Source organism: Aethalodelphis obliquidens, unplaced genomic scaffold (genome assembly GCF_003676395.1).
Source record: "Aethalodelphis obliquidens isolate GAN/ISIS:26980383/991018 unplaced genomic scaffold, ASM367639v1 scaffold7, whole genome shotgun sequence".
Lineage (NCBI taxonomy): Eukaryota > Metazoa > Chordata > Mammalia > Artiodactyla > Delphinidae > Aethalodelphis > Aethalodelphis obliquidens.
The window spans coordinates 34,210,111-34,235,856 of record NW_020837951.1 but is presented as its reverse complement, the minus strand read 5'-3'; the positions used below and the strand labels follow the sequence as shown (position 1 = coordinate 34,235,856).

Here is a 25,746-nt window from a genome sequence, read left to right as displayed (position 1 = left end):
TGGAGTGAAAGCATAGCTTTCATCTATTCACTGCTGGAGTGAAAGCATAGCTACACTCTCTACTGTCCCTGAGCTCACCTGTTTCTAGCTGCTACCAGACTAACTCTCAGCTCTGCCCTCCAAGCAAAAGACCGGCTCAGCAGTGAATTGGTGTAGGCAGAGTCACCCTGATGAACGAGTTCTGTGGGTCTGTATATCCTAATGTTAGAAATTGCCTTTCTTTATTAAAAGAATTCCATTTCCTTTATTGATTAAATGAAGAAATCAAGTTTAGTCCAATTCCATTTTTGCTTGAAACTACAGGTTATAAACACACATAATTATGGAAGGAGAAAGGGCTTTTAGTTACTACTTTACACGTTTGTAAGTATTTTGAATGTTTTACGATGAACATATATTACATTTAAAATGTTATACACACATATGAGGGAGGGAGGGGGGCAGGAAGAGTGAGAATCTTAGCTTTCTAGTACCTGAATTCAGGCACCTCTCTGATTATTTCCATAGTGTATATTTTTTAGAAGTAGAATTCCTAGAAGTGGAATTGCTGTATTTAAAGGTTCTTGGTGTATATTGCAAAGTTAATCCTCAGAATGGTTATACCTCCTTACACTTCTGATTACCAGCAAATGAATACCAACTTGTCTTAGCCTTCACTAATGCTGGCCATTTTTGGCACCAGGGACCGGTTTCATGGAAGACAGTTTTTCCACGGAAGCGGGGTGGTGGCGGGGTGGGGGGCGGGAGGGCGCGGTGGGGGCTGGGGGGCCAGGGGGAAGGCGGTGGGGGGGAGGGGGGAGGCGGGGGATGGTTCAGGCGGTAATGCGAGCGATGGGGAGCGATGTGGAGCTGCAGATGAAGCTTTGCCCGCTCACCCGCTGCTCACCTGCTGTGCGGCCTGGGTTTGTAACAGGCTGTGGACCAGCACCGGTCCATGCTTGGGGCTTGGGGACCCCTGCTGGGTGGTGTTGTTAATAATTCCCACTTTAATAGATAAGACAGCATTTCATCTTAATTTCTCCTTTTATTACTAGTTGAAATTCTAAAAATGTATTGAATATTTTTATTTCTTCTTTGTTGGTGGCTTAATATTCTTTGGACAGTTTTGTTCTTGTGGTGTTTCAATTGTAGTCTTTATTTCATTTTTTTCTCTTCCTGTGTTTGCTGGAGTGATTGAATTTTCATTCCTTCATACACACTTCTTAATACATTGATTTACTTTCTGTTTATATCCTTCTAGTAGCTAACTGTGGATTTTTAGCATACCTACTTAGAATTATATTTTACTTATAAAGCCCAGAAAGAGAAAGCAGGTTTCTACATCATCTTTCTAAACATGACAAGAACTTGGTCATCATTTCACTTCCCTTTGTATCTACACCTGTTCCTACCCACCTCTCCCTTCTTCCATGTGGGGTATCATCTGGTATTTCAACTCCAAATTGGCATTTCAAACATTTTATTTCACAATAATTACCTAGATATTTAACAATACATTTTCCTAATTTCTCTGTTTGTTATTCCTCTTAAATTCTTCCCCTTCCTCCTAGATTTACTTGAGAATTTCCTCCAATATTTCTTTCAATGAAGGTCTTTCTGAGTCTTTGTGTTTCTAAAAATGTATGTATATATGTGTATATATTTAAAGTCCTGTAGTCAGGAGTAATGGGAAGTTTTGCTAATTATTTTCTGTGGCTTTTTGCACCCTTCTACTTCCTCCTAGGTTCATTCTTCTTGTAGAGAATTTCCTCTACTCCTTATCTCAGAGAGGTTCTGTATTAACTTCATTTCCTTAGGGCTCCTCTATCTGTTGAATTTTTGGCTCCCTTTGGTGGTGTAATCTTTCCTCATGTGTGATGTTTCTGGGTTGGGTGCTTGTCTTTGTGCTGGAGCTTCCACTGGGATATTTGTTTGGGGGTGGGTGGCAGCTGCTGCCACAGCTAGTACTAAGGCGTGCTTTCAGTGCTGCAGGATGGAGGTAGGATGTACCGCTCGATGGGGTACCTCAGCAGCTGATCTACATCCAAAGCACCCGGTCCTTCCCAGGTGCCACCTGTGATCTGGAGCACTGCCTTTCTCTCTGTGACCCATGTATACTACTCCCAGAGAGGTTAACCCCATTGCCTCTGGTCGGTCAGCAGGGTGGGAGGACTCTTGGGTCTCTGTGAGACCCCAACTCACCATTCTGTGGTCTGTCGGCAACCCCTGCCTGCATCAGCCTCTTGCATATGAGTGTAGAGCACTTTTCTGTGGTCACAGCCTGTAGCCGTGCTGGCTGATGTTTTTTCTCTTCGATCTAGTCCTAACTGCTCTCCATCATTCAGCATCTTCTAGTAGTTTCTGTGTCCCTGATAGATTCCCTTCTTGTTTTCAAATATGGCTATTTTTTTTCTTTCTTAAAAAAAATTCTTTCTGCTATTTTGAGGGTTTTTGTAGAACAAGGAGACTGACGTATGTGCTCAGTTTACTTTCCTAAAAACGGAATTCTAAATTTTATAGTTCTATCACATTTCCAACAGCATGAGTCACCCTCATCTCCCCCCACCACTTCTAAGTTGTCTTATTCCTATGTTTAGACATCACCGTGGAGTACTGGAACTTTAAAAACTTTCAGGGAAGTATGCCATGCTCACGGATTCCCAGAGGAATGCTCTTCCCTGAGACTTCTGGGAAAAGTGGGAGCTGACCGGGAAGGAAGCCCGAGGGATGGCCAGATGGATGCTGCAGGAGTGAGGCACAGAGTGAGCAAGGATCTGGAGGGTGAGCGTTTGCTGAGGTGGTGCAGTGCAAGTCAGAGCAGTGATAGTGAAGTGTGGCGGGAGCCCAGAAGGAAGCAGGTCCCTTTCAAAGAGAGACCAGGAAACTACTGTCATGTGTTTCACACATGAGACCCCAGCAGCCTTGTCCTGCAGACTCTGAGGTCTGGAGAGGACAGAGTCCACAGTCTGTCGTCCAGATGACCACTGTCCTGCCCCAATAGCCCAGCAGTAAATCAGAGTGAGCAGATGCTTCTTGACCTCTGGCTACGAAAAACCATGTCCGAAGACTGGTTTCCTGTGAAGTTACTGAAGCTTAAGTCTCAGGGGCCCTCACTTGCACAGGACCCTACCAAGGCTCTAGGAGGGTGGGAGGCACCTTGGTTAAGTGTTTACATGGTGATATGTTTTCCTTAAAATATGAAAAGATAAGATATTTTTGTAGTTTTATTTGAAAAGAACATCCAAATAATATAAGCTTTGGGTGCCAAGGAACCTGAATCTGTCCATGACTATGTCATCAAGAAAAGAAGGAGTTAAAAAAAAAAAGAAAAGAAAAGAAGGAGTTAGATCCAGTTAGTAGTGCAGTTGTATAGATAATTAAGCTGGAGAAAGAGATATGAAAGAAGATAATCCACTTAGTGAAGACACATCACAGGTGAGTGGCACTGACTCAGAAACGGAAGTTAAAAAAGATCAGATGGGGCTTCCCTGGTGGTGCAGTGGTTGGGAGTCCGCCTGCCGATGCAGGGGACGCGGGTTCATGCCCCGGTCCGGGAAGATCCCACATGCCGTGGAGCGGCTAGGCCCGTGAGCCATGGCCGCTGAGCCTGCGCGTCCGGAGCCTGTGCTCCGCAACGGGAGAGGCCACAACAGTGAGAGGCCTGCGTACTGGAAAAAAAAAAAAAAGATCAGATGATCTCAGTGGGCTACAAGCCAAATTCCTGACAGTGATGCTCAAGGCTGAAGGGTCAATGCCTGCAGCAGTGACTGATGATGTGAATGTGTGTTTCGGTTGTTTTTCAGGACCAGGCAGCTAAATGGCACTTGTGCCAGCTCGGTGGACATGGAGCTCTTCCTCCATTACTCCCTCATCCCATCAGTAAGTGAAGGCAGGGGAGGGTGGATGAGGGAAGAGAAGGGGAGCTGGGGTGCTCCCATACACAGTCTCCCAAAGGGATCTGAATAGGTTGGCAGAGACTTGCTCTCTTACATTATGCACTAAAAACACAGGCAGAAGAAGGCTTTGAAGGTCCCAAGAGTCAGGGGCACTGACTTTTAGGGGAGTCAGAAAAGGCTTTTCTGAGGAAGCAGTGCTGGAGCTGAGGTCTGTTGGAAGACGTAATGAAGAACATTTCAGGCAGAGGGGAGAGCACGTGCAAAGGCTCCGTGGCGGGCGGGAGCATGGAGAGTGTGAGGAGCTGAGAAGGCTGGCGTGGCTGGAGTGGGGAATTGGAGGTGGAGGTGTCTGGGGAGGTGGGCAGGGCCAGGCCGTGTATGAAGGAGTTTTGTCTTTGTTCTAAATACAGTGGGAAGTAGTGGAGTGTTTCTGGCCCACGGATGGTGTGATCAGATTTATCAGAAATGATCTGTCTGTTTGCAAGTGGGGATCAGGTTGGAGGCAGGTAAGAGAGGAGGCAGGAAGGCCAGTTAGGAGATGGTTGCAGGGGTCCAGGTGAGGTGATTTTACATCATCCTAGATGATGGTGGTCACCTCCAGATGTTCAAGGGGTAAAAGCAGTAGAACCGGGTAATGGGTTGGATAGAGAGATGAGGGAGAGGGAGAGGTTGAGGATGACTCTTGGGTTTGTAATTTGCACAGCTGGAAGGATGGTGGTATCTGTCATTCACTTGTTAAGGAAAATTAGAGGGCATCCAAGTTTGTTGTGGATGAAGGAACAGGGCAGGGAGGAAAATCAAGAGTTCCATTTAAGACACACTGAATTTGAGAAGCGTTCAACACATCAAAAAGAAATGCCAACTATGTAGTTGAACCTATGATTCTGGACCACAGCTGGGCTGGAGATTCAAATTTGTGAGTCTTCTGTGTATTTGGTGGCCATTGAAAGTGTGGACATGGATGGGGTCACCGAGGAAGAGAGGATGGGGGAGTAAGATGAGTGGTCCTTGGACTGAACCATGAGGAGCTTCGCATCTGGTGGTTGGGTAAAGAATGATCCAGCAAAGGAGACTGAGAATTAGAAGAAAACCAGAAAAGTGTGGCTGATAGAAGCATAGGGAAGAGAGTATTTCTAAGAGGAGGAAGAGGTCAACACTGAATGCTGCTGTGAGGTCAAGCAGATTTGGGCTTAATGTTTACATTTGGATTGAGCAACAAGGTGGTAATTAGTGACTTTGGCCAGAACTGCTTCCGTGGAGTATGGGAGTAGAAGCCATGTTAGGGGATCGAAGAGCAAGTGAGAGGTGAGGAAATGGAGACAGCAAGTGTAGATAATTCTCAGGAATTTTCTAGTAAAAGAAGAAAAGGGGCATCAAGTATAGGAGAATATGACTGAATCCACAGGAATAAAAAGCAAAGAAGGATTTGCAACCTGAAAGTTATTACCCATTTTTTACGGATGAGGCCACTGAGGTTCAGAGAAGTTAAGTCTCCCTCCCAGCCAGTGTGTGGGACAGACTGTATTTGAATCCATGTCTGTTCAGAGCAACACAAAGGAAAGCTCAGTACAAAACATTCTGGAAGCTCAACGGTGCGTGCAGCCAGCTCTCCAAGTGTGGAGTTTGAGTCCTAGACGTTCTGAGTGCTTTGCTCACCCACACACTCTCCTCCAGTGAGGACACCGAGGGGCTGAGGATGAATGTTCCCTCTGACAGACCCTTCTTCTCTTTCTATAGCTTTTCATCATTTTGGTCTTGTCCCTTCTCCAAAGACGAGAGCACCATAGACAGAGAGATGACGCTTCTTACCTCCTGGGAAACCGCTTCAGAATGATCATGTGAGTTGAGCCAAGGTCCATCACTACAGCTTGGGGTACTCTGTGTTTGGGACCAACACCATTTGTAAGACTAGGCTAACCACCAGTTACCTCCCTACCCACCTCTACCCCGCCGTGGACAGCTCTGCCCCTCCCTGCCCCAATCCACCCAAGGCCCAGAGAGTTCAGAATTGGCTTCCAAGCTACTGCGCCCTCAGCACCCAGGGCTGTCCAGAAGTGCTTAAAACAACTCGAAGAGGCTCAGCTCACTATGGGAAAGGCCTTCCCACACTCAGCACCATGGCTACCCCGAGAAGCAGGGGGGAGAGAGTTCCCTGTCACTGGTGGCAGCAAGCCTCCTTGTTGGGATGGAGGCATGAGACATGCCCCAGGAGAGCCCGCTGGACCAGGGAGCTTTCAGGGCCTTTCCCACTCTGCCATTCTGAATCTCTGCTCCCCTCCTCACATTTTTCCTTGAGTTCTAATTGTTCATCTCTCTGCCTCATCACCCTCTAATTACTACTAATGATGATGATGCAATTAGCATTTGTTGCATACTGACTCTGGCCCAGGTACTGAACCATCTGCTTTGCCTACGCTACTAGGATGGACCCCAGCATGGTGGAGGTTGTTATCCTCATGTAATGGATGAGCTAGCTCAGGCTCAGAGAAGTTGAGTCACTTGCCCAAGGCCACAGAGCTACCGAGTGACAAGAGCTTTAACCCAGCTCTGGTCGCTTTTGGCTCTGATTCTCCCAGTGTCATAACCTGAGAAGATTCAAGGATGTGAACACACTCAGGTCTCAGCCTTGGGCTCTGGAGAAGGGAGAGGAAGCCAGGATGTCAGGATGGAGTCTAAGGGTGATCTGACCTTTGCGGTGAGAGAAATCCAACAACAATGTCCATATACCGTATACCAGCCCAGAGTAGCAAACATTCTGGTTACCACCCATTAGAGCAGTCAGCCCCTCCCAAACTGCCAGGTCTAAGCCGCATGGGCTGAGGCACAGAGAGAGACTGAGGCTGGTGGATAAAGATCTTCAGACTTTGCCCTGGGCATTTGGCATGTAGGGCCTGGTGTAGGACTTTTTAAGTAAGACCGCTATATGGATCATGTTAAACTGCTTTGAATTCAATTAATAAAGGCACAGTTTTCTTGCTCTCTGGCCACTTTCTTATGAAAAGCCCTGCTTTCCTGAGTAGTTTTAGCTCACCGTCTTCACCCATTAATAATCCTTCGCATGTGCATGACACTCCACAGTTTATAAAGCAGGTCTTCATTTGCCATCCACAGTGTCTCTGTGATATGAGCAGAGCAGGGGTATCATCTCTGTTTTAAAGATAGGGAGACTGAGTCCCACATAGCGCTTACGTACTACAGGTGGGATTGATTAGAATTCAAATCAGTTCAACCAAGTGCGTGTCCACGAACGTGCAGTGAGCAGCTACTCTTTTCAAAGCCCTGTGCTAGGTCCCACTCCAGAGGAGTTTATAATTCACTAAACAAGTGATAAGAAAAGCATGGACATGAACTTAGCGCTGAGGGGACCCAAGCAAGGCAGCAAGTAGGTGTGCCTGATTGGGAGTGGGTTGTCAGGGAGGTTTCTGAGAGAGGTGCTCCCTGAGTTGTGCCTTGAAGATGAAGACGAGCCAGCCAAATGGAACAGGAAGGTGGGGTCCAGATCCTGACTCCCAAGTCCCCACCTGCAGGTACCTGCAGTACCCTTCCCTTCCTGCCACCTTGAGTTTTCATTAAGCCGGCTTCAAATGGCGCTCCAGTGGGGAAAGCCTTTTCTCTTTGTCTCAAATGCAATTGCTTTCCCTTATGTAGACAAAGCTCTTTTGCTTAGAGGAAACAGATACCCACTCAAGCTTGTTTGCATAAAAGGAAAAGAAAGGACTTTTTATAAAGTTACAGAGATCTCACAGAAACTGGCAAGGTTGGCCTCATGGGAACTAGAGCTCTTGACATGGGCGTCTCTGGGAGACGGATTCTACTTTTGCCTCTTTGTGTCACTGGGGTCCCTTCAGCACCATTTTACCGTTTTCCTCTCTGCCATCTGACTTTACCATCGGACTTAACGATCTCTGCTTCCCCCAGACATCGGCAAGACTCAGTTTGGCATGACTTTCCAGAACAGAATTTTAACAGCTGACTGGCTCCTGTCCTCAGAATCACAAATCCAAAGTACAAGGCCAGGCACGGTGATTGGCCCATCCAAAGTCAGGTGACCATCTGACCACCCATAGTCCAATCAGCTGTGGCCAGGAGGTGTGATCACATGCAGCTAGCATAGCCAGTGATACCCAAACCTTCCCAGGGATATTGGAAAGGAGGACTCTCGTAGACCATGGCCAGGTGCAGGGCAGTTCCCCCAACCTGTCTGGCACATACTCTTTGTTTTGGTTTCTTAAGTCATACTGCTTGTGTCTCTCATAGATGAAATTCATCCCATTTTGCTTGTTGTCATGACTGCTGGTGTCCTTGCTTATGTTCCCCAGACTTGGAGCTTCTCCAGGGCAAGGATTTTGTCTTCCTCACTTTGGTACCCTGAATCTATGCCTAACCCCCCAATTGGCACAGAGGGCCTCAGGATATGTCAGTTGAAATAAATAGTTTACTACTCAATAGTCCCTCCCCAGAGTGGGATTGATACTTTGGAAATGAACTGTGGGAAGGAGCCACTTCTGGCCTCATGAGCTCTTTCTCTTATTCACAGACCTCTGGACTTCGTGGGCACTTTTCGTAACCGATGGTCCTATGGAGTAGCCTTTGGGGCTACAGCCAATAAGGTCATGTTCTTATTCTCAGAAGGCTACAAGCCCCTGCAAGTCCCACAATGGGCCCAAGGTACGTGTGCTGCCTCATACCTGCTGGGAGTTTTGCTGTGGAAATTCTTGCTCTTGGAGACTGCATGGCAGGGGTTCTCTGGGATCAGGGGATAAACTTTGTTGAACTGTCAATTACTTCTTAGCTTGTTACTTGCCCAAGGTCAATGCCAAGCCCACAAAGTCTCGAGCTTTTTTATGGAGGTTTTCTCCCAGTTAGATTCAAAGGTTTTTTAGACGTAGTAGAACAAAGTCTCAGAAAATAGGTTCACTGTCACCAACCCTAGAAATCTCTCCTGAGTCATAGCCGTGACTGCCTTCTTGATATCAGTAAGCCCTCAGATGCTTCCTCAGGGAACAGTGTTTACTTCTCTGGCCATTGATCTGAGGCCTCTTTGTTCCCCGTGCCCTGTGCTCTCCCTGCAGGTTCAACCATCCCTAATCCAGTGACTCCCAAACATCTCCTGTCCAGCTTGGTTCTCTCTCCTGGGTTCCAAGCCTATATGAGCAAATGCCTACAACATCTCCTTAGTTTGTAGGAGTTTTTAATGCAAATTAAAACCAAAATGATACATCTCTTAGAAGTGTACAAGTTAAGCTTTGGCAAATGTTTACATCTATGAAATCATCACCACAATCATGATAATGAACCCCAGAAGTTAACTTTTTCCCCTTTGTACTCTCTCCTTCCCACCCCATCGAGTCACCACCCCCATCCCCAGGCAGTTATGCAAATGGAATCATACAGAATGCAATCGGGGTTTTTTTTTTGCGGGGGAGGGGGTCTGTTTTCTTTCACACAGCATAGTTGTTTTAAGATTCATACATGTTTAGAATGTATCAGAAATCATTCCTTTTTCATTTCTGAATAGTGTTCTACCGTATGGAGAGACCACAGTTTGTTTATCCATTCACCTATTGATAGACATTTGATTTATTTTCAGTTTTTGGCTGTTACAAATAAAGCTGCTGTAAGCATTATAAGTCTTTGTATGTTTCCATTTTTCTTGGGTAAACACCTTTGAATGGAATGTCTGGATTATTAAGATCATGTAGTAGATTATACTTTTAAAGAAACTGTCAGACTGTTTTCCAAAATGATGGTTCTGTTTGATTGTAGATTACCATCTTAAGTGTATGAGAGTTAAGTTTCTCTATGTCCTTGACAACGCATGGTCAGTCTTTTTAATTTTAGCCATTCTAAGAGGCATGTTGTGGTATCTCACTGTGGTTTCAGTTGGCAGTTTTGTAATGACTGTTGTTGTTGAGCATATTTTCATGTGCTTATCTGCTATCACTGTACCTTCTTTGGTAAAGCGTTTGTTCAAATTATTTGCCTATTTTAAAATATTGGGGATTTTTCGTTTTCTTCTTATTGAGTTTTGAGAGTTCTTTATATACTCTGTATATAAGTCCTTTATCAGATGTATAAATTGCAAATACTTTTCCCCAGTCTGTTGCTTGTATTTTTATTCTACCAACAGTTTCTTTTGAAGCGCTGGCATTTTAAATTTTGATGAAATCTAATTTTTTCATGTTTTCTTTTATGGATCATGCATATGATGTCATATAAGAAATATCTGCCTAAGCTAAGGTCACTTAGATTTTCTTCTTTGTGTTTTCTAGAAGTTTTATAGTCTCACAGTGTTTCGCATTTAGGTCTATGGTACATTCTGAGTTAATTTTTTTGAATATATAGTGTGAGGTGTGGATTGAATTCCCCTTCTTTTTTTTTGCCTTTGGCTATCCATTTGTTCCAGCACTGTTGTCATTACAAAAACCTGTCCTTTGCCCACTACATTGCCTTTGCACCTTTGTTGAAAATCAGTTGTCTACACATGTGTATGTATGGGTCTATTTCTGGACTGTCCATTGTGTTCCATTGACCTGCAATATGTGAACGTTCCAATTTCTCCACATCCTAGCCAACACTTGTTATTTTCATTTTTTTAAAAAAAATTATAGCCATCTTAGTAGGTGTGAAGTAGTATCTGATTGTTGTCTTGATTTGCGTTTCCGTGAAGCCTAATTGATGTTGAGCATCTGGCTGGACCAGAATATTGTTTCTTGCTTCATGGCTCAAGGGTTCCTCTTCTGTTTTTTTTTTTTTTTTTTTTTTTTTTTGCGGTACGCGGGCCTCTCACTGTTGTGGCCTCTCCCGTCGCGGAGCACAGGCTCCGGACGTGCAGGCTCAGCGGCCATGGCTCACGGGCCCAGCCGCTCCGCAGCACGTGGGATCCTCCCGGACCGGGTCACGAACCCGTGTCCCCTGCATCGGCAGGCGGACTCCCAACCACTGCGCCACCAGGGTAGCCCCTCCTCTTCTGTTTTTACAGAATGATTATACATATGTACCCTCATTACAACCTCATATTTTCTGAGTTGGCTTCTTCCACTTTTGTCCGGACCCACTACTACTTAGTTCCTAATGTTCTTACCTTCTCATTTTGGATTCTCGCTGCCAGCAGTTTCTCTTTCATGTGGGGCTTGTGCTGGGAGGGGACTTGGATATTTAGTATAATGAGCTCATGGGCCCTGATGGCTCCAGCATCCTCAGACCTACTAACACCTTACTAAGGTCTGCTGATTCTCACCTATGAATCAAGGCCTTCAGCCCTGTGCCCAGTTTCAGCTGTTATTTCAGCTTCAATTTCCTGTGAATATCTGCTGGCAATTTTGGGTTCTTCTGTTCTTGGGATTTCAAAGATCCTATTGTCTTTCCTGTGCTTCCCCTTAATCAGATGTTGATATCAAATGAGTCCTGTCACTTAGATTTATTGTAGATGTTTGTTTTTGGTTTTGCTATCTTCACTGCTCTGTCTGCTTTCATGGTTGGGGGAATTCAGATAAATTAAAAAATTATGCTGTTGCAGCTTCTAACCTCACAGCAATTATTCCTTTTATATGGTCCTTAGCTGCCAGTCCCCCACTATTCACATTTACACAAATACTGACCACCTCAACCAACCATCTCCCCTCCTTTGAGTGAGAAATGTCCTTTCTTCCCTCCTTCTCTCCGTCCTACAAACTCCCACTTATATTTCATGGCCTTGCTAAATGTCACCACCTCCAGGATGCCTTCTCTGATACCCAGACCCCAGGTGAGGTCCATGACTTCCTCTTCTTGTCCACACAGCAGGTTGAATATGCCTCTATTAGAGTACATATCACATCGTTTACTTTTCTTCCTGTCTTCCCTATTGGACCGTAAGCACCTCAAAGCAAGAACTTTGTTCATTCCCCCTATGTCCTTGGTGCCTGACCCACGACCCAGCTCAAAGTAGACACTTAGGAAAGGTCATCTTGCCCAATTACATTCTACTGGATCCTGTTAGACCATCTCAGAGCTAGTCAGTGGCAGCATTAATATTATTATTGCCTTATAGATGAAGTGCACAAGAGGTTTTAGAACACAGTACATCACTGCTGTCTGTGTTGCTATGGTACACTTTATGGTGCTTTACTCTCAGTGATTTTTGTTTGTTCATTTTTGTGGTATGTTTCTGCCCATCATACTGTGAGCTAATCAAGGGCAGGGACAAAGTCTTCTTCATCTCAATAGTTAGCCCAGTGCCTGGCATGGAAGAGGTACCAGGAAGGGCCTTTTGCATGATTGCATGAAAGACATCTCTGCATTCCTCCTTGTACTAACCTGGGGCTTGTCCACTCATCTCCTTAAGTCCTGAGGTCTGTGACTGCAAGTCACACGAAACCCCATAACTGCCCTGGGTCTCCCCTGAGCCCGTGAGAAGAGGAACTCATGTCATCTCTGGCCCTGTCTCTCCCAGCCTTTGTGCTTCTGATCGGAGGCATCGAAGTCGGCCTGTCCCACTTCCCCTTCTTTGCTTGCCTCTCGTCGGAGTTCCGGCTGGTCAGCTCCATCCTGGGGTTCAGCTACTCTCTGATCTGGTAAGATGGACTCTGCCTGCCTGGCCTCCTGCAGTTCCTTTGGCCACGGCTGGACTCTGGACAAGGAGCTGGAGGTGACCTGAGAGCTCTCTTTGGAGGGCACCTTGCCCAGAACCGACGCCCAGGGCGGGTGGGCGGAGTGACTGGTCCAAGGCCCACCGCAGCCCCTCCTTGGAAACTGCACTTGAGGCTTCAGAAGGTCAGGCCTGCGTTCTGTCTGCTCCACAGGAGGCCGCTCATGATCAGAATATTCCCAGAAGTGAGGGCTGTAGAAAACTCCATTTCTGTCAAGTGCCGTCAGTCCCGTGGTTAGAAGCAGGAGTCCCATTGGGTTCTGCCGCTCCTCGCTGTCACGCTTCCCTAGGAGCCCAGGAGAAAGTGCAGGTGCCTCAGCTGGGCGTTCAGTGCTGTCGCAGTCTGGCCTCTCCCCATCTCTCCATGCCTGACAGTCTCTAGCACACACCTCCGGTCATGCAAGACTCCTATACTCCTTTCTCCGTCCACTTATTCGTTCAGCAGACATCCCGCTGTGAGCCAGGGAAAACACTGGAGGACAGGAAAGACCCTCCTGGAACATGTGTTCTGGCCTCTTTGTCTACATATTGCTATTCCCTGTGTGGATCGTCTTCCCCGACTTGGCCCAGTGATAGATACATGCTCATCCTTCGTGGATCAGAGCCCTCAGATGTGGGACCTTTCTGACCCTCCGCTTGAGCGCTGTGCCCTCAGCGCTGACACCGGACTGGCACAGAGCTGGCCCTGGGGAATATTTTCTGGCTGAAAAATCCCATGAACACTTCTACTCTCCAGCCCTGAAACTCATCTCATTGCCTGCATCCCCCTTACTGGGCCGGCTTCCCCACTACAGCATTTTCTGTGGGGCAGGGGTCCCAGGCCCAGTGTGTGTGAACCAGTGCAGGGGGCTCACAAGCAAATGATACCCCAATGGCTACAATTACAGAGTTTGTGACTTGCTTTTTAAAAATTAGAAGAGAGGGTATTCAGGGTTAGACGTGGAATAATATCATCTTAACAGCCTCTGCCAGACTTTCTGAGCTGGAGAGGAGAGGGTGGTCAGAACCACTTAGCAGCTTGGGCACCTTGGGCACCTTGGGAGTATGACCAGGAATAGGAATGTGTGTCCAGCCGGGAGAAAACGTTGAGGCTTATTCCTCAGGGCAGTGTTTACAGACAGGGCATGTCCCGTCAGAAAGAGCCTCGGTCCCGGAGTCAGGACACCTGGGTCTTGGTCCTGGCTCTGGGTGTGACTCTGGAGAAATCCCTTCCCCTCTCTGGGCTTCAGTCTCCCCACCTGAGTGATGAGGGGAGAAAGTAGGAGACCTCTCAGTGTCTTCCTGCTCTGCCGTCGTGGATCCCAGGATTATGTCCTCAGTGAGGATGTGTTAAATGAATTCAGTGTGCATGTACCTAGGCACAAGCTGTATGCCTGATCTGGGTGGGATGTACTGGGGACCAGTCCTCCCAAGAAGGATTCAGAGGGGAGGTAACTCCAGGCAGGTGGTATCTGAGCTGTTTTCACAGGGGCTGTGCTGGGAAGGACCCCAGGACCCCAACCCTGGTTTCTGTCTTGCAGGTTTGCTGTCACCACCCTTCACATCACACAGTGTCCCCATGGGCAGGTGAGTCCCTGCTGAGCTGTGTTTAGGGTATTCAGTCCTATCACCATGGCCAACTCACTGTGTGACCTGGGACAAGCCTTTGCCACTCTGGGCCTCAGCTTCCTCGTGTGGACAAAAGGGGAGTTGGAGCCATTCATGATGCTTCCATTTGTAGAGCATCTTGTGTTCATCAGATGGCATTCACAGGAGATGTTCTCTCAGTTGATGCTCATAGCGGCCCCTCAAGGGAGGGAAGCTCTTAGCAAACCTGTTTACAGATGAGGAAACTGAGGCACAAGTATATTATGTAACTCTTGAGAAGCAGCAGATTTGGGAGTTGAGACGAGGTCTGGCTGACTCTCAAGCTCATTTCTTTCCATTCCTTCATGTAGCCTCAGTTTCTCTGTCTATAAAATGGGAGACTCGAACTAGATGAATCCCTTATCACTTTGCCATGCATCCTCTTTCTCAGAATTAGAGGAAGCTGGTTCATCTGTTTAGCCCTGTACCCCAGGAAAAGGAGCAAGATGAAAGAGGGGTGTCACACTGCATCTAGAAGGGTTACCAGGTGTGTGAGGGGAGTACGAAGAAGCCACCTGGGCCAGGAGCCCACAGGAGCCTTGCCAAAGCCTTTCCTGGGCATCAGTAACTATGGAGGATTAAAGGGTATGATAAAGAGAGTCTGGGGGGAGCTGGGCTAGAAAATGAGGCTGGTAGTCTGGGCCTTCCCTCTGCATCTCTGCACTGGGATTGAGGGCATTCCGGCACAACTCTGCCGCAAAAGAAGCCCTCCTTCCCACTGCTCACCGTACCTGAGGTTCAGGATCACAGGTATTTTCTTTGGAGTCTTGGAGAGCTTTCAGTCTTCCAGAGGTTCTTTGGAAATTTGAAATATTCATGGTTAATCGGCAGGGTCTCACTTCTATGCTCAGAATCACTAACACCAAGAACTGCTACGTGCCAGGCGTTGTTCTAGGCTCAGTTCCAATCACTAACCGGAGAATCCTCAGGACACTTTGCAGACAGTGTGTTAGTGCCATTCCCAGTTCACTGGTAGGAAAGCAAGGTTCAGGGGCTAACATGACTTACTAATTAAAGATCATGGGGCTGAAATCCAGACTAAGGAATTAATGAAAATTTGTCCTCATGTTTTCAAATGTATTTATGAAAACTTTATTTATAAAAATGAGACATTAGAAAGGGTCTCAAATGTCAAATATTAGGGGAAAGTTTAGATAAAGTTTGGTTCATATAAATAATGCACTATTATGCAGCATTAAAAATAATGTTCACAAATAATTTGTAACCGTGTGGAGAAGTGATTATGCTATATACAGACCTACATATTTGGTACTATCTCTACTTATAATATATATAGCTATATGGGTATAGATAAAGATGAAAGACACTGAAATACTGATGGTGGTTATGTCTTACATATAAGCATATGCTGGAGACGAGGATGAAGACACGGGCCCGCACGTCTCAGAATGCGTCCGTCCCCCAGTCTAACATCACTACATCTAACATCACTACTCTGATTTCTCCTTAGGGAGAAATACTTTGGAAACATAAAAAAAAATGAAACTAACCAGTAAATTGTGAAAGATACATAACAATATGATTTGTCTTAAAACAGTGAAAAAAATTGTTTATCAAAATGAAGCTAAAAATAGAAAAACTATGAGCACCATCTTGAGAGACCTGTTACTCTTGGGAGCTTGTGTTGCTCCCAAAATGATGACACTTATGGGCTCTCCCTCCCTCCTTCCTCCTTCCCCCGCTCCCTCCCTCCCTCCCTCCCTCCCTCCTTCCTTCCTTCCTTCCTTCCTTCCTTTTCTTCTTCTCCTTCTCCCTCTCACCCACCCCTCCCCCTTCCTCTTCTCTCTCTCCCCTCTTCTCTCTCTCTTTCACCCTCCTCTCTCTTGTGAGTATTTTCCAAAAGTAATATTTAATACCTAATGAGAAAAAAGCCATGAAAGCCCTTTGTATAAAATTAAATAGGGGTGCTAAGACTCAAGTCCAGGGCTGCTGGACTCCAAGTCCACTGCTTGTTCTGATGATATGGGGCTGGGGGAGCGGGGATTGGCTGCTGACCTCCAAGCTCTGAGAGGGTGGGCCCTGGTGGGAGCAGGCTGGGGCAGGCAGGTTCCTGTGCACAGCCTCACCAGTGGCCTAGCCCTTCCCTACCTAGAGCCCACGCCCCATGGTCTGCTTCTGTTGCAGTTTGTGGGGAAGTATGAGACTGTTGTGTTCTACTGGCCCTCGCTGCTCTGCCTGGCCTTCCTTCTGGGCCGCTTCCTGTACATGTTTGTCAAGTCTCTGAGGGTCCACCTGGGCTGGGAGCTCCAGACGGTGAGTACTAAGTAAAAACACCGTGTGTGTCCTGACAGGTTAAGTTTTCCCAACAGCCTTGTGAGGTAGGTACTATTATTACTTCTCCCACTCTGTATTAGGAAACTTGGACCCAGAGCTGTCAGTTGCATTGCCCAAGCTCACATAGCAAGTCTATAGCAGAGCCAGACCTGGAACCCAGAGAATTTGGTTCTTGAGGCTCTCTCTTACCTATTGTGCTTCTTTTTCTAGTTCCTCAAAGTAAAGAGTTAGGTTGTTTGCATGAGATCTTTCTTTTTTTCTTAATATAGGCATTTACTGCTATACACTGCCCTCTTAGAACTGAACTGCTTTTCCTGTATCCCATAAATTTCTGTATGTTGTATTTCTATTTTCATTTGCTTCAAGATATTTCTGATTTCCCTTTTGATTTTTTCTTTGACCCATTGGTTGTTCAGGAGTGTATCGTTTGTGAATTTTCCAATTTTCCTCCTGTTATCAACATCTAGCTTTTTGTGGTCAGAAATTATGTCTGATATGATTTCAATCTTCTTACGTTTAAGACTTGTTTTGTGGCCAAACATATGCTCTATCCTGGAAAATGTTCTTGAGAAGAATATGTATTCTGCTGCTGTTATATGGAATGTTCTATAAATGTCCATTTGGTCCATTTGGTCTATAGTGTTGTTCTAGTCAGCTGTTTCCTTATTGATTTTCTGACCGGATTATCTATCCATTGTTGAAAGTGTGGTGTTGAAGTCCTCTACTATTATCATGTTGCTGTTTATTTCTTCCTTCAGTTCTGTTAATATTTATTTTATATATTTAGGTGCTCTGATATTAGGTATGTATATGTGTTTACAATTTTTATATCATTTTGATGAACTGACCTCTTTATCATTATATAATGACCTTCTTTGTCTCTTGTGATAGTTTTTGACTTAAAGTCCACTTTGTCTCATGCAGAATCTTTAGTTGTGGCATGTGAACTGTTAGTTGCAGCATGTGGGTTCTAGTTCCCTGACCAGGGATGGAACCCAGGCCCCTTGCATTGGGAGTGCAGAGCCTTAGCCACTGGACCACCAGGGAAGTCCCCATTATTTCTTTTTTAAAAAAATACTTATTTATTTTATTTATTTGTTTTCCTTATTTATTTTTTTTGGCTGCGTCAGGTCTGCAGCACACGGGATCTCTGTTGAGGCATGCAGGATCTTTTCATTATGGTGTGTGGTCTGCTTGGGTTTCTCTCTAGTTGCGGCATGCAGGCGTCTCTCTAGTTGTGACATGCATGTTTTCTCTCTCTAGTTGTGGTGTGCAGGCTCCAGGACACATGGGCTCAGTAGTTGTGGCGCGTGGGCTCCAGAGCATGTGGGCTCTGTAGCTTGTGGCATGTGGGCTCTCTCATTGAGGCGTGCAAGCTCAATAGTTGTGGCATGTGGGCTTAGTTGCGCCGCAACATGTGGGATCTTAGTTCCCCGACCAGGGATCGAACCCACATTCCCTGCATTGGAAGGTGGATTCTTCACCACTGGACTACCAGGGAAGTCCCCCCATTATTTCTTTATATAGCTTTCTGCCCTTTTCTCTTTCTCTGTTCCTTCGAGGACTCTAGAAGGACTCCCCCACCCCATTGACCCCCTGCCCCATTTCCCTGCTCTTAGCTTTCCCCAGACTATTCCGCCATGCTGATCCCCTCAGTGTTCTGGGTGGTGTGAGACAGGAATGGATCTGTTGGGCAGTGTCCCCCAAGACTGGGGAAGGTGGGCTCTCACTTGACTTTTATTTTCCCTCATAGGAGAAATTACAAGCTAAGAGGGCCTTCTCTCTATGCCCTGAGCTATACTACTTTGGAGGAGGAGTGATGTTGGTAAAATGAAACTGTTCTCCTTGTTCTCTTTCATGCATCTGTTCTTGGAGGTTTTGCTTAACTAGCGTGCTGTAACCTCCAAGGTAGATACTTGGGCCCCCACAAAGGTACTCTCACCTGTGGGTGGTTGTCAAAGTTGGAGTATCTGAGGGCATATGGGAACTGGAACCTCCTGTTCCTCCAGCTCGCTGATGTCACTTACGAGTCAGAATTATAACCAGGTCTATTTTACTCTGCGCAACATCTGCAATATATAAGATTTCGTCTCACAGTGTGTAAAAGTTACATATTCAATATATTGTAAAACAGATGACTACTGTGGAAAGCTCATTACACTTGGAGAAAACATTTCCAAACATACTATTAAAGTTCATTTCAAAATAAGAAATGAGCAAGAGAAATTCCTTTTCATAAAAAATAAAAACACTGGGATTTTGGGTGTTTCATTTCTGGAACAGTGTTTTGAACTATGATGAGAAATCACCAGATCTCAAAGGGAAAAATCGACTTCACAAAACAAAGGCTGGTGTAAAGCAGTAAGCAGAAGAGTCAAGGAAGGTCAGGCCTCTGGCATTTCATGAAAGAAGTGCTTGGGAAACAGGAGACGGGACCGTATAGTCTCTTCAATAAATGACGGGTGTCTGGGAATGGCAAGTTTTACCGAAAATCCTGGCCTCTAGGGAAATAGCCCCTCAAAGAGACCAAAGCCCTAACAAGACTTTGTGAGCCAAAACATCAACCTCTCTCTTTTCTCACAGGAAGAAAAGCCTTTCCTGGAAGTTCACCAGGCAGAGCATGTCAAACAGCTCCTGAGGAAGTGCCCCCTGCAGTAAGCACAGTTATATTTGTTCACGCCCCTCGGCGTTTGCACCAATATTGATGAGCCCTGACCGTGTCAGAGACCTGGAGATGACTGGAAGAGCGCTGTTTTAGGACGCTTGTTTGCTAATAACAGAAACTCGACTCAAATGGGATTAAAGAGAAACAGGAAAGTTATGGCCTTACATAATTAAAGAGCCTAGAGGTCGCCAGTTTTCAGACACAGATGGATCCAGGGGTTTGACTGATATAATCAGAACTAGGTCTCTTTCCCTCATCTCTCAGCTCTGCTTTTACCTATGTTAAACTCTTAGTTAGGTAGGCTTCCTCCCCGTGGTGGCCCCCAGAATCTCTAAGCTTATACCCTCCTGTCTTAAGCTCATAGAGAAAAGAATGTTTTCTTTCAAATAATTCAAACAAAATTCCCATGAATGTGTTTCATTGGATCAAGTTGGACCACATGGCATCCCAGAACCAATTACTGTGAGTAGGTGATTGGAGTAAACTGATTGTTAAACCAGGGTCACATGTTCACCATGGGAACTAGGAAGTGGTTCAGCTTCACTTAAACCACCAGGACTGATGGTGGGGAAGAGTAGATTCCCAGAGAAAAACTGAGATGTTGTTACCAATAAAAGAGGACATAGCTCTTGGCCAGGCAAGAACACCTGGTCTTCAGTGACCATTCAAGTCACCCTACCCCTGCCACTGCCACTGTGCACAAGGGTATATTCCCAGAGAAGGGATATGTCTAATCCAAGGTCATAGTGGCAAAACTAGTTCTTTGGTTAGAGTTACATTTGGCTACATATAGCAGAAAATGCAAAATAATCATGGCACAAATAAAAGAGAGATTTCTTTCTTTCTCATGTAAAAGAATTCTGGAGGCAGGCAGTCCATACTAACCCTGGACTGCCCACCACGCAGTTTACCCATTGTCTGTCTTTCTGTTCTAGTAACATAGTGGTTTCCATCATGAAGCCTGTCTGTGGCCCAAGATAGATGCTGGGGCTCCAGCCTGGGCCAGCCACCATGTCTGCCCTTCAGATGACAGGCAGGAGAAAAGAGTGAAGTCAAAGGGAATCCTCCCAGCTGTGTCAGTTCCACCTGACCAGCCTCCCCAAAGTCCCACACCACATCTCTGGTCACGTCTAATTGGCTTGTTTAGTCTTGGTCACTCTTAGCTGTAAGAGAGGTCGGGAACTATAGCCTTTAATTTGGTAGATTGCTGTACTGAATAAAACTGAGTCTTTGTTCTTAAGAATGAGGGGAGAATGAAAACTGTGGAATCTACCAGTGCTCTTTGTCTTCACTATACGCTAAGGTGAAGAAGAGGAGATGATATTATTTTCAGAAGAATCAGGCATTTGTTTACCAGCCACAACCTGTCTTCTCTTGATGTTTATTCATTCACAGAGAGAGAGAAAAGTCTTGGTTCCAAACCAGGATCTATGAGTGGGACCCTTACTTTCAGTTCCCAAGCAGGATGATTGGAACCACTGTGTTGGCTTTCATCTGCCTGTACCTTGTAAGTAGATCTAAGCAAATCCTTTATTATTTTATAAATGGGATGGGTCTAGGATAGGGGTTGTTCTTTAAAAGCTGGGTCAAAATTGAGTATCTGTAAATCAAAAAAGTACAATTTTTTGACCCCACCATTTTGACTCCAAGGACACTTATACTCATGTGGTGAATATTACTAATAAATATAATCGAGTTATTTACGGAGACTTCCAGTTACCAATTCCACATGTAAAGAGCTTGCAAGATGCCAATCCACCTTAACAACAAATACAAATCTGAACAAATTGAAGAATCAACAACTCTTCTTAGATCCCTAAGAGCAGTGAGGTCATGGAGCAAACCTTTACCCCTAAAACTGAAGAGACACGATCATCACAGAATGGAGCAGAAACCCCATGGCAACCAGTGCCAAGGTAGGAAAATCTGAACTGTAATTGATGCCATCAATCAATTGGATATTTTGGAAATCCAAAGAATACTTCATCAACAACAGCAGAATACACATTCTTCTCAAGAGTAAATGGAAAATTCAACAAGATAGACTATATCCTGGACCATAAAACACATCTTAATAAATATAAAAGAATAGAAATCATACAATGTCTGCTCTCAGATCAAAGTGGAATTAAACTAAAAATCAGTAACAGAAAGATAACGGAGAATCTGCAAGTAGTAGGTATGAAAACAACACACTTTAAAGTAACATATGAGCCAAAGAAAAACATCAAGGGAAATTAAAAATATTTTGAACAGATGAAAATGAAAACACAACTTATCAAAATTTGTGGGAGGCAGCAAAAGCAGTGCTTAGAGGGAAATTTATAGCATTGAATGTACATATTAGACCTGAAGAAAGATCTTAAATCAATCGTCTAAACTTTTACCTTAGGAAACGAACAAACAAAAAAGAGCAAATTAAAATGCAAAGTAAGCAGAAGAATAGATGTAATAAAAATTAGAGCAGAAACCTATGAAATTGAAAACAGGAAGTCAATAAAGTACAGAATCAAAGCATTTCACGTGGTCATTGTTATCTGAGATAAAATGTCTGAGTCAAAAGCAGGGTCAAATGGCAGGATAAAAATGGCCAAATTGTCTTCTGCTCATTTTAAATGTACTAGGATGATACCTATATAAACTAATCCTGTGATTAAGTTTTAAGTGGATGTATTAGGTTATGATGAAGTACCACATAAACCCACAAATTTCAGTGACAACACTGAATATATTTTTGCCCACCTAACAGTGTTGAGTGAGTGTTGAGGTTTGGGAGGTAGCAGTCTTCCACGTGTTTGTTCCATAACTGGTTTCTCCATCGTGTGCCTTCATCATCCCTGAGCACCCTCACCACCTGCATCCAGTCAGCAGAAGGAGAAAGCAGGTGGCGAAATGCCTGTGAGAGGTTTTCAAAGGCTATGTGGACCCAGCACACATTCCTTCCACTCTTCTTCCATTGACAAGAACCTTGTTATTTACCCACATCTAACTCAAGGGAGGCTGGCAAATGTAGTCCAACCTGTGCCCAAAAAAGGGGAGAAGAGATTTTAATGGACAACTAGCTAGAGTTCTCTGCAGCAGTGGGTAAATCACTAGGGGTTATTGTGTTTATTAAATCATTATTGGTTGTCTACTCTATGCCAAACACTATACTAAGACCTGGAAGAGAGAAGAGAGCTGATTCAGCAGAGTCTTGGCCTGGGAGTAGCCCATGGTCTAAGACAAGAAGATAAAATACAGTATGAAGTACTGCCGTCTAACTAGAGAAAAAGAAAAGGTAAAAGTGCTTTGGAAATATAGTGAATTACTCTGGATTGAGAACCTGCCTGAAAATAGTAGCATTTGAGCTCCACATTCAGTTTGGTTGATGAAGTAAAATGGCGTCAGGGACTCTAGAAGCAATGGCATGATGATGGGGGCATGAGGGCAGGATGACAGGATGATAGGAGGGGAGCAAGCATGACATGCATACAGGAAATAGCACCTCCTCCAATTTGGTCATTGCCAAGATACAAGAAGGGGAACAGTGAGAAGTGTTTGGAATTGTCCCCAGGGTCACCCCTTATTCAAAGTCCACTCTGTTTTAATTATTTCACTCTGATTTAATTAATGTTTGAAGAGTTCTTTGAGCCCTTGTGGTGCCTACTCTTATATGCTGTTGTGTGAAGAACAGAGTTTGGGGTGACTCCTGTCTCCAAAGAAGTCACAATCCCATTCATCTCAGTAGAGCAAGTGTCCAGAGTCTATTGCAGATGAGTTTTGAACTCAAAATGAAAGAGAGACCCATATGTTATTCATATACTGAGCTGGACTCAGGTGAGACCTTGAAACATTTGCTCTGTGTCCCCCAGTTCATTGTCATTGAGTTCTGCATGTTCGTGTATGTGAGAGATGAGCTGGATGTGTTTGAAGGCGAATTGGAGAGCTACGTCGCCTCCATGAACCGGACGGGTACCCTGACCCCAGTCCTCCTGCAGGTGAAAGAGCTGATTAACGTCACCAAAGGTAAAACCATCCTCCACCTTTGTTTCTGCTGCCTGTGTAGGAAACAGAGAGGGACTTGTGACCTGTGGCAGGTGCACACCTATAATGATTATTGCTGCTGGTCTTGATATTACCTGTGTTACAATTGCTCTATGCCTCCCTGGGTTGACTCAAAGGAAAAAGGAGTCAGGACACAGGCCATTTTGTTAGAACCTGTTTGGGGCTGAATTGAACATGCCCTGATAATTTTCTAATCTCAAATAGCCTATTTTGTTTGATGCCAGTGGAAACAACTAAAATCATCATATTTTTTTCACTTTGGAAAAGATAAAACAGTGGTCCATGACTTTATTATTATATGGAAAGTTTACTTATATCATTCAAATTTAATTTCTGCTTAGTTCAGGTTGCTATAACAAATTACCATAGACTGTGTGGTATAAAAACAGACATTTATTTCTCACAGTTCTGGAGACTGGGAAGTTGAAGGTGCTAGCAGACCTGGTGTCTGGGGAGGGTCAGTTTCCTGCCTTGCAGAAGGCCACCCTCTCTTTGTGTCCTCACATACTGGATGGAGAACAGGGAGAGGAAGCAAACTCCCTCATGTATCTTCTTATAGGGCACTAATTCCATCATGAGGGCTCCACCCTCATGATCTAATCACCTCCCAAAGGCTCCATTTCCAAATACCATCACATTGGGGATTGGGGTTTCAACACATGAATTTTGTGGGGGGTGGGAGACACACACATTCTGTCCATAACAGTCACTTTACCTTAAAATAGTAGCTTTCTTTGAAAATGACATACTCTAATTATATGTCCATTGCCCATGAAGGAAGGAAAGTTCTTCACTATTCCTTGTTGAGAAAGGACCTGGACAAGATGTCAGGATAAAACTCTGTCATTGCACAAGTCAGGTCCCTTCTCTTGGCCTCAGTTTCCTCATCTTTAAAATGGGACTGGGATGAGGGTACCAAATGGTTTCCAAAAGCCTTTGTAGCTCTGACATTTAATGGCTGTAAATTACCATATGTTCCTTAAGCCATGAAACAGGTGATGCAAATAATATTTTCACTTAAGACTCACAAGCTAGTAGAATATCAAAACCAGAGGGGAATAGATCTACTGTGAATTATTTGAGGAAAATTCTCTTATACATACATGACATAGAAGGTTGCACTAAGGTGGGTACTGCTTCTTCCATATTACCATACTTTTTTGTTGCCCTTGAACACTTCTATTCATCTTTAATGTTCTGCCTGATGAGTCCCTTCCTATACACTCAGCGAGCATATTCTAATGTTTGATTTAATAATACTTGTTTTAAGTCATACTTCAGAAAATTCACATTTCTACCCCTGTTTTGGGCAACTTTTTAATGCTAACCTCAGTTACTTGGTCTGGGTGAATTGTAGTGAGTATATCACCATATTCACTCATGTTTTATCTCCTCTTTGATATATTTCTCACGTTTAGACACTTTAAGAATCAGTATATAACATTTTCACTCTGTCTCAATCTCTTCCAGCTTTAAACAGCTGCCCTCTTTCCAAGAGAGACTCTTAGGCTGAACATGCTTCACCTTTGGGATGATAAAGGCATTAAATTAAAGGTGTGTGGTCATGTTCTTGCTGCTGGCTGGAGAAAGTCTGCACTCACTCTTCTTGTGGCCAGACTCCTTCCATCCTCTCCTTCCAAGGATGTGTCCCCTGCATCCCCTGGGGTGAGGTTTATGGTGATTTACCCACATCCTTTGTGTTGGTGGAGGTTTGGGATAGAGCAATTGCCTAGTCCTGGTGATGCTGATAAAGACACATCTGAAACTTGAAAGGAATGGAAATCAGCTTTCTTTTTCCTTCTTTTTAAAAACAGCTTTATGAAGATATAACTCATATACCATACAATTCACTCATTTAAAGTGTACCATTCAGTGGCTTTTAGTATTTTGAAATTTATGCACCCATCACCACAGTCAAATTTAGAACATTTTCATCACCCTAAAAGAAATCATGACCACTTTCAGTCACTCCCCATTTCTCAACTCTCCCCGGCCACTATTTTCTGGCTCTATAGATTTGCCTATTCTGGACATCTTATATAAATAGATTCATACAATACGTGGTCTTTTTTGATTGACTTCTTTCACATAGCAAGATATTTATAAGGTTCATCTGTATCATAGCATGTGTCTCAGCTTCATTCTTTTTTATTGCTGAATTTTATTCTGTTGTATGAATATACAATATTGTATTTGTCTGTTGATGCAAATTTGGGTTGTTTCAACTTTTGGTTATTATGAATAATACTGCTGTGAACATTCATCTACAAGTTTTTCATATATTTTTATATATCTTGGGTATATACTTAGGAGTGGAATTCTGGATCATGTGGTAATTATGTTTAAGCTTTTGGGGGAATTACCAGACCGTTTTCAAAAGCAGCTTCATCACTATGTATTGCCATCACCAATGTATGAGGGGTCCAGCTTCTATACCTTCATCAACATTTGTTAATATCTTTATTTTTTATTATAGCCATCTAGTAAGTATGAAGTGGTATCACATTGTATTTTTTTTAAATTGAAGTATAATTGATTTATAATGTTTCAGGTATACAGCAAAGTGATTCAGATATATATATATATATATATATATATATATATATATATAT

At 44.3% G+C, this 25,746-nt stretch overlaps 1 protein-coding gene across 5 annotated transcripts in view; it reads left to right on the top strand.

Moving 5' to 3' along the window:
- LOC113619929 (stimulated by retinoic acid gene 6 protein-like) overlaps positions 1-25,746 on the top strand; it is a 73,733-nt gene that overhangs the window by 22,443 nt on the left and 25,544 nt on the right. For 4 of the 5 annotated variants that reach the window (XR_003432592.1, XR_003432591.1, XM_027105442.1 and 1 more), the window contains 9 exons: positions 3,783-3,858; positions 5,613-5,713; positions 8,413-8,543; positions 12,310-12,430; positions 14,025-14,070; positions 16,276-16,404; positions 19,009-19,079; positions 20,486-20,597; positions 22,942-23,095. Coding sequence is in view for 3 of the 5 variants with exons in the window: in XM_027105442.1 (XP_026961243.1) it covers positions 3,783-3,858; positions 5,613-5,713; positions 8,413-8,543; positions 12,310-12,430; positions 14,025-14,070; positions 16,276-16,404; positions 19,009-19,079; positions 20,486-20,597; positions 22,942-23,095 (941 nt within the window). In the remaining 2 variants the exon portion in view is untranslated. Of the gene's footprint in view, positions 1-2,576; positions 2,761-3,782; positions 3,859-5,612; positions 5,714-8,412; positions 8,544-12,309; positions 12,431-14,024; positions 14,071-16,275; positions 16,405-19,008; positions 19,080-20,485; positions 20,598-22,941; positions 23,096-25,746 lie in introns of all 5 variants that reach the window. The other variant, XM_027105444.1, reaches the window with a different exon arrangement.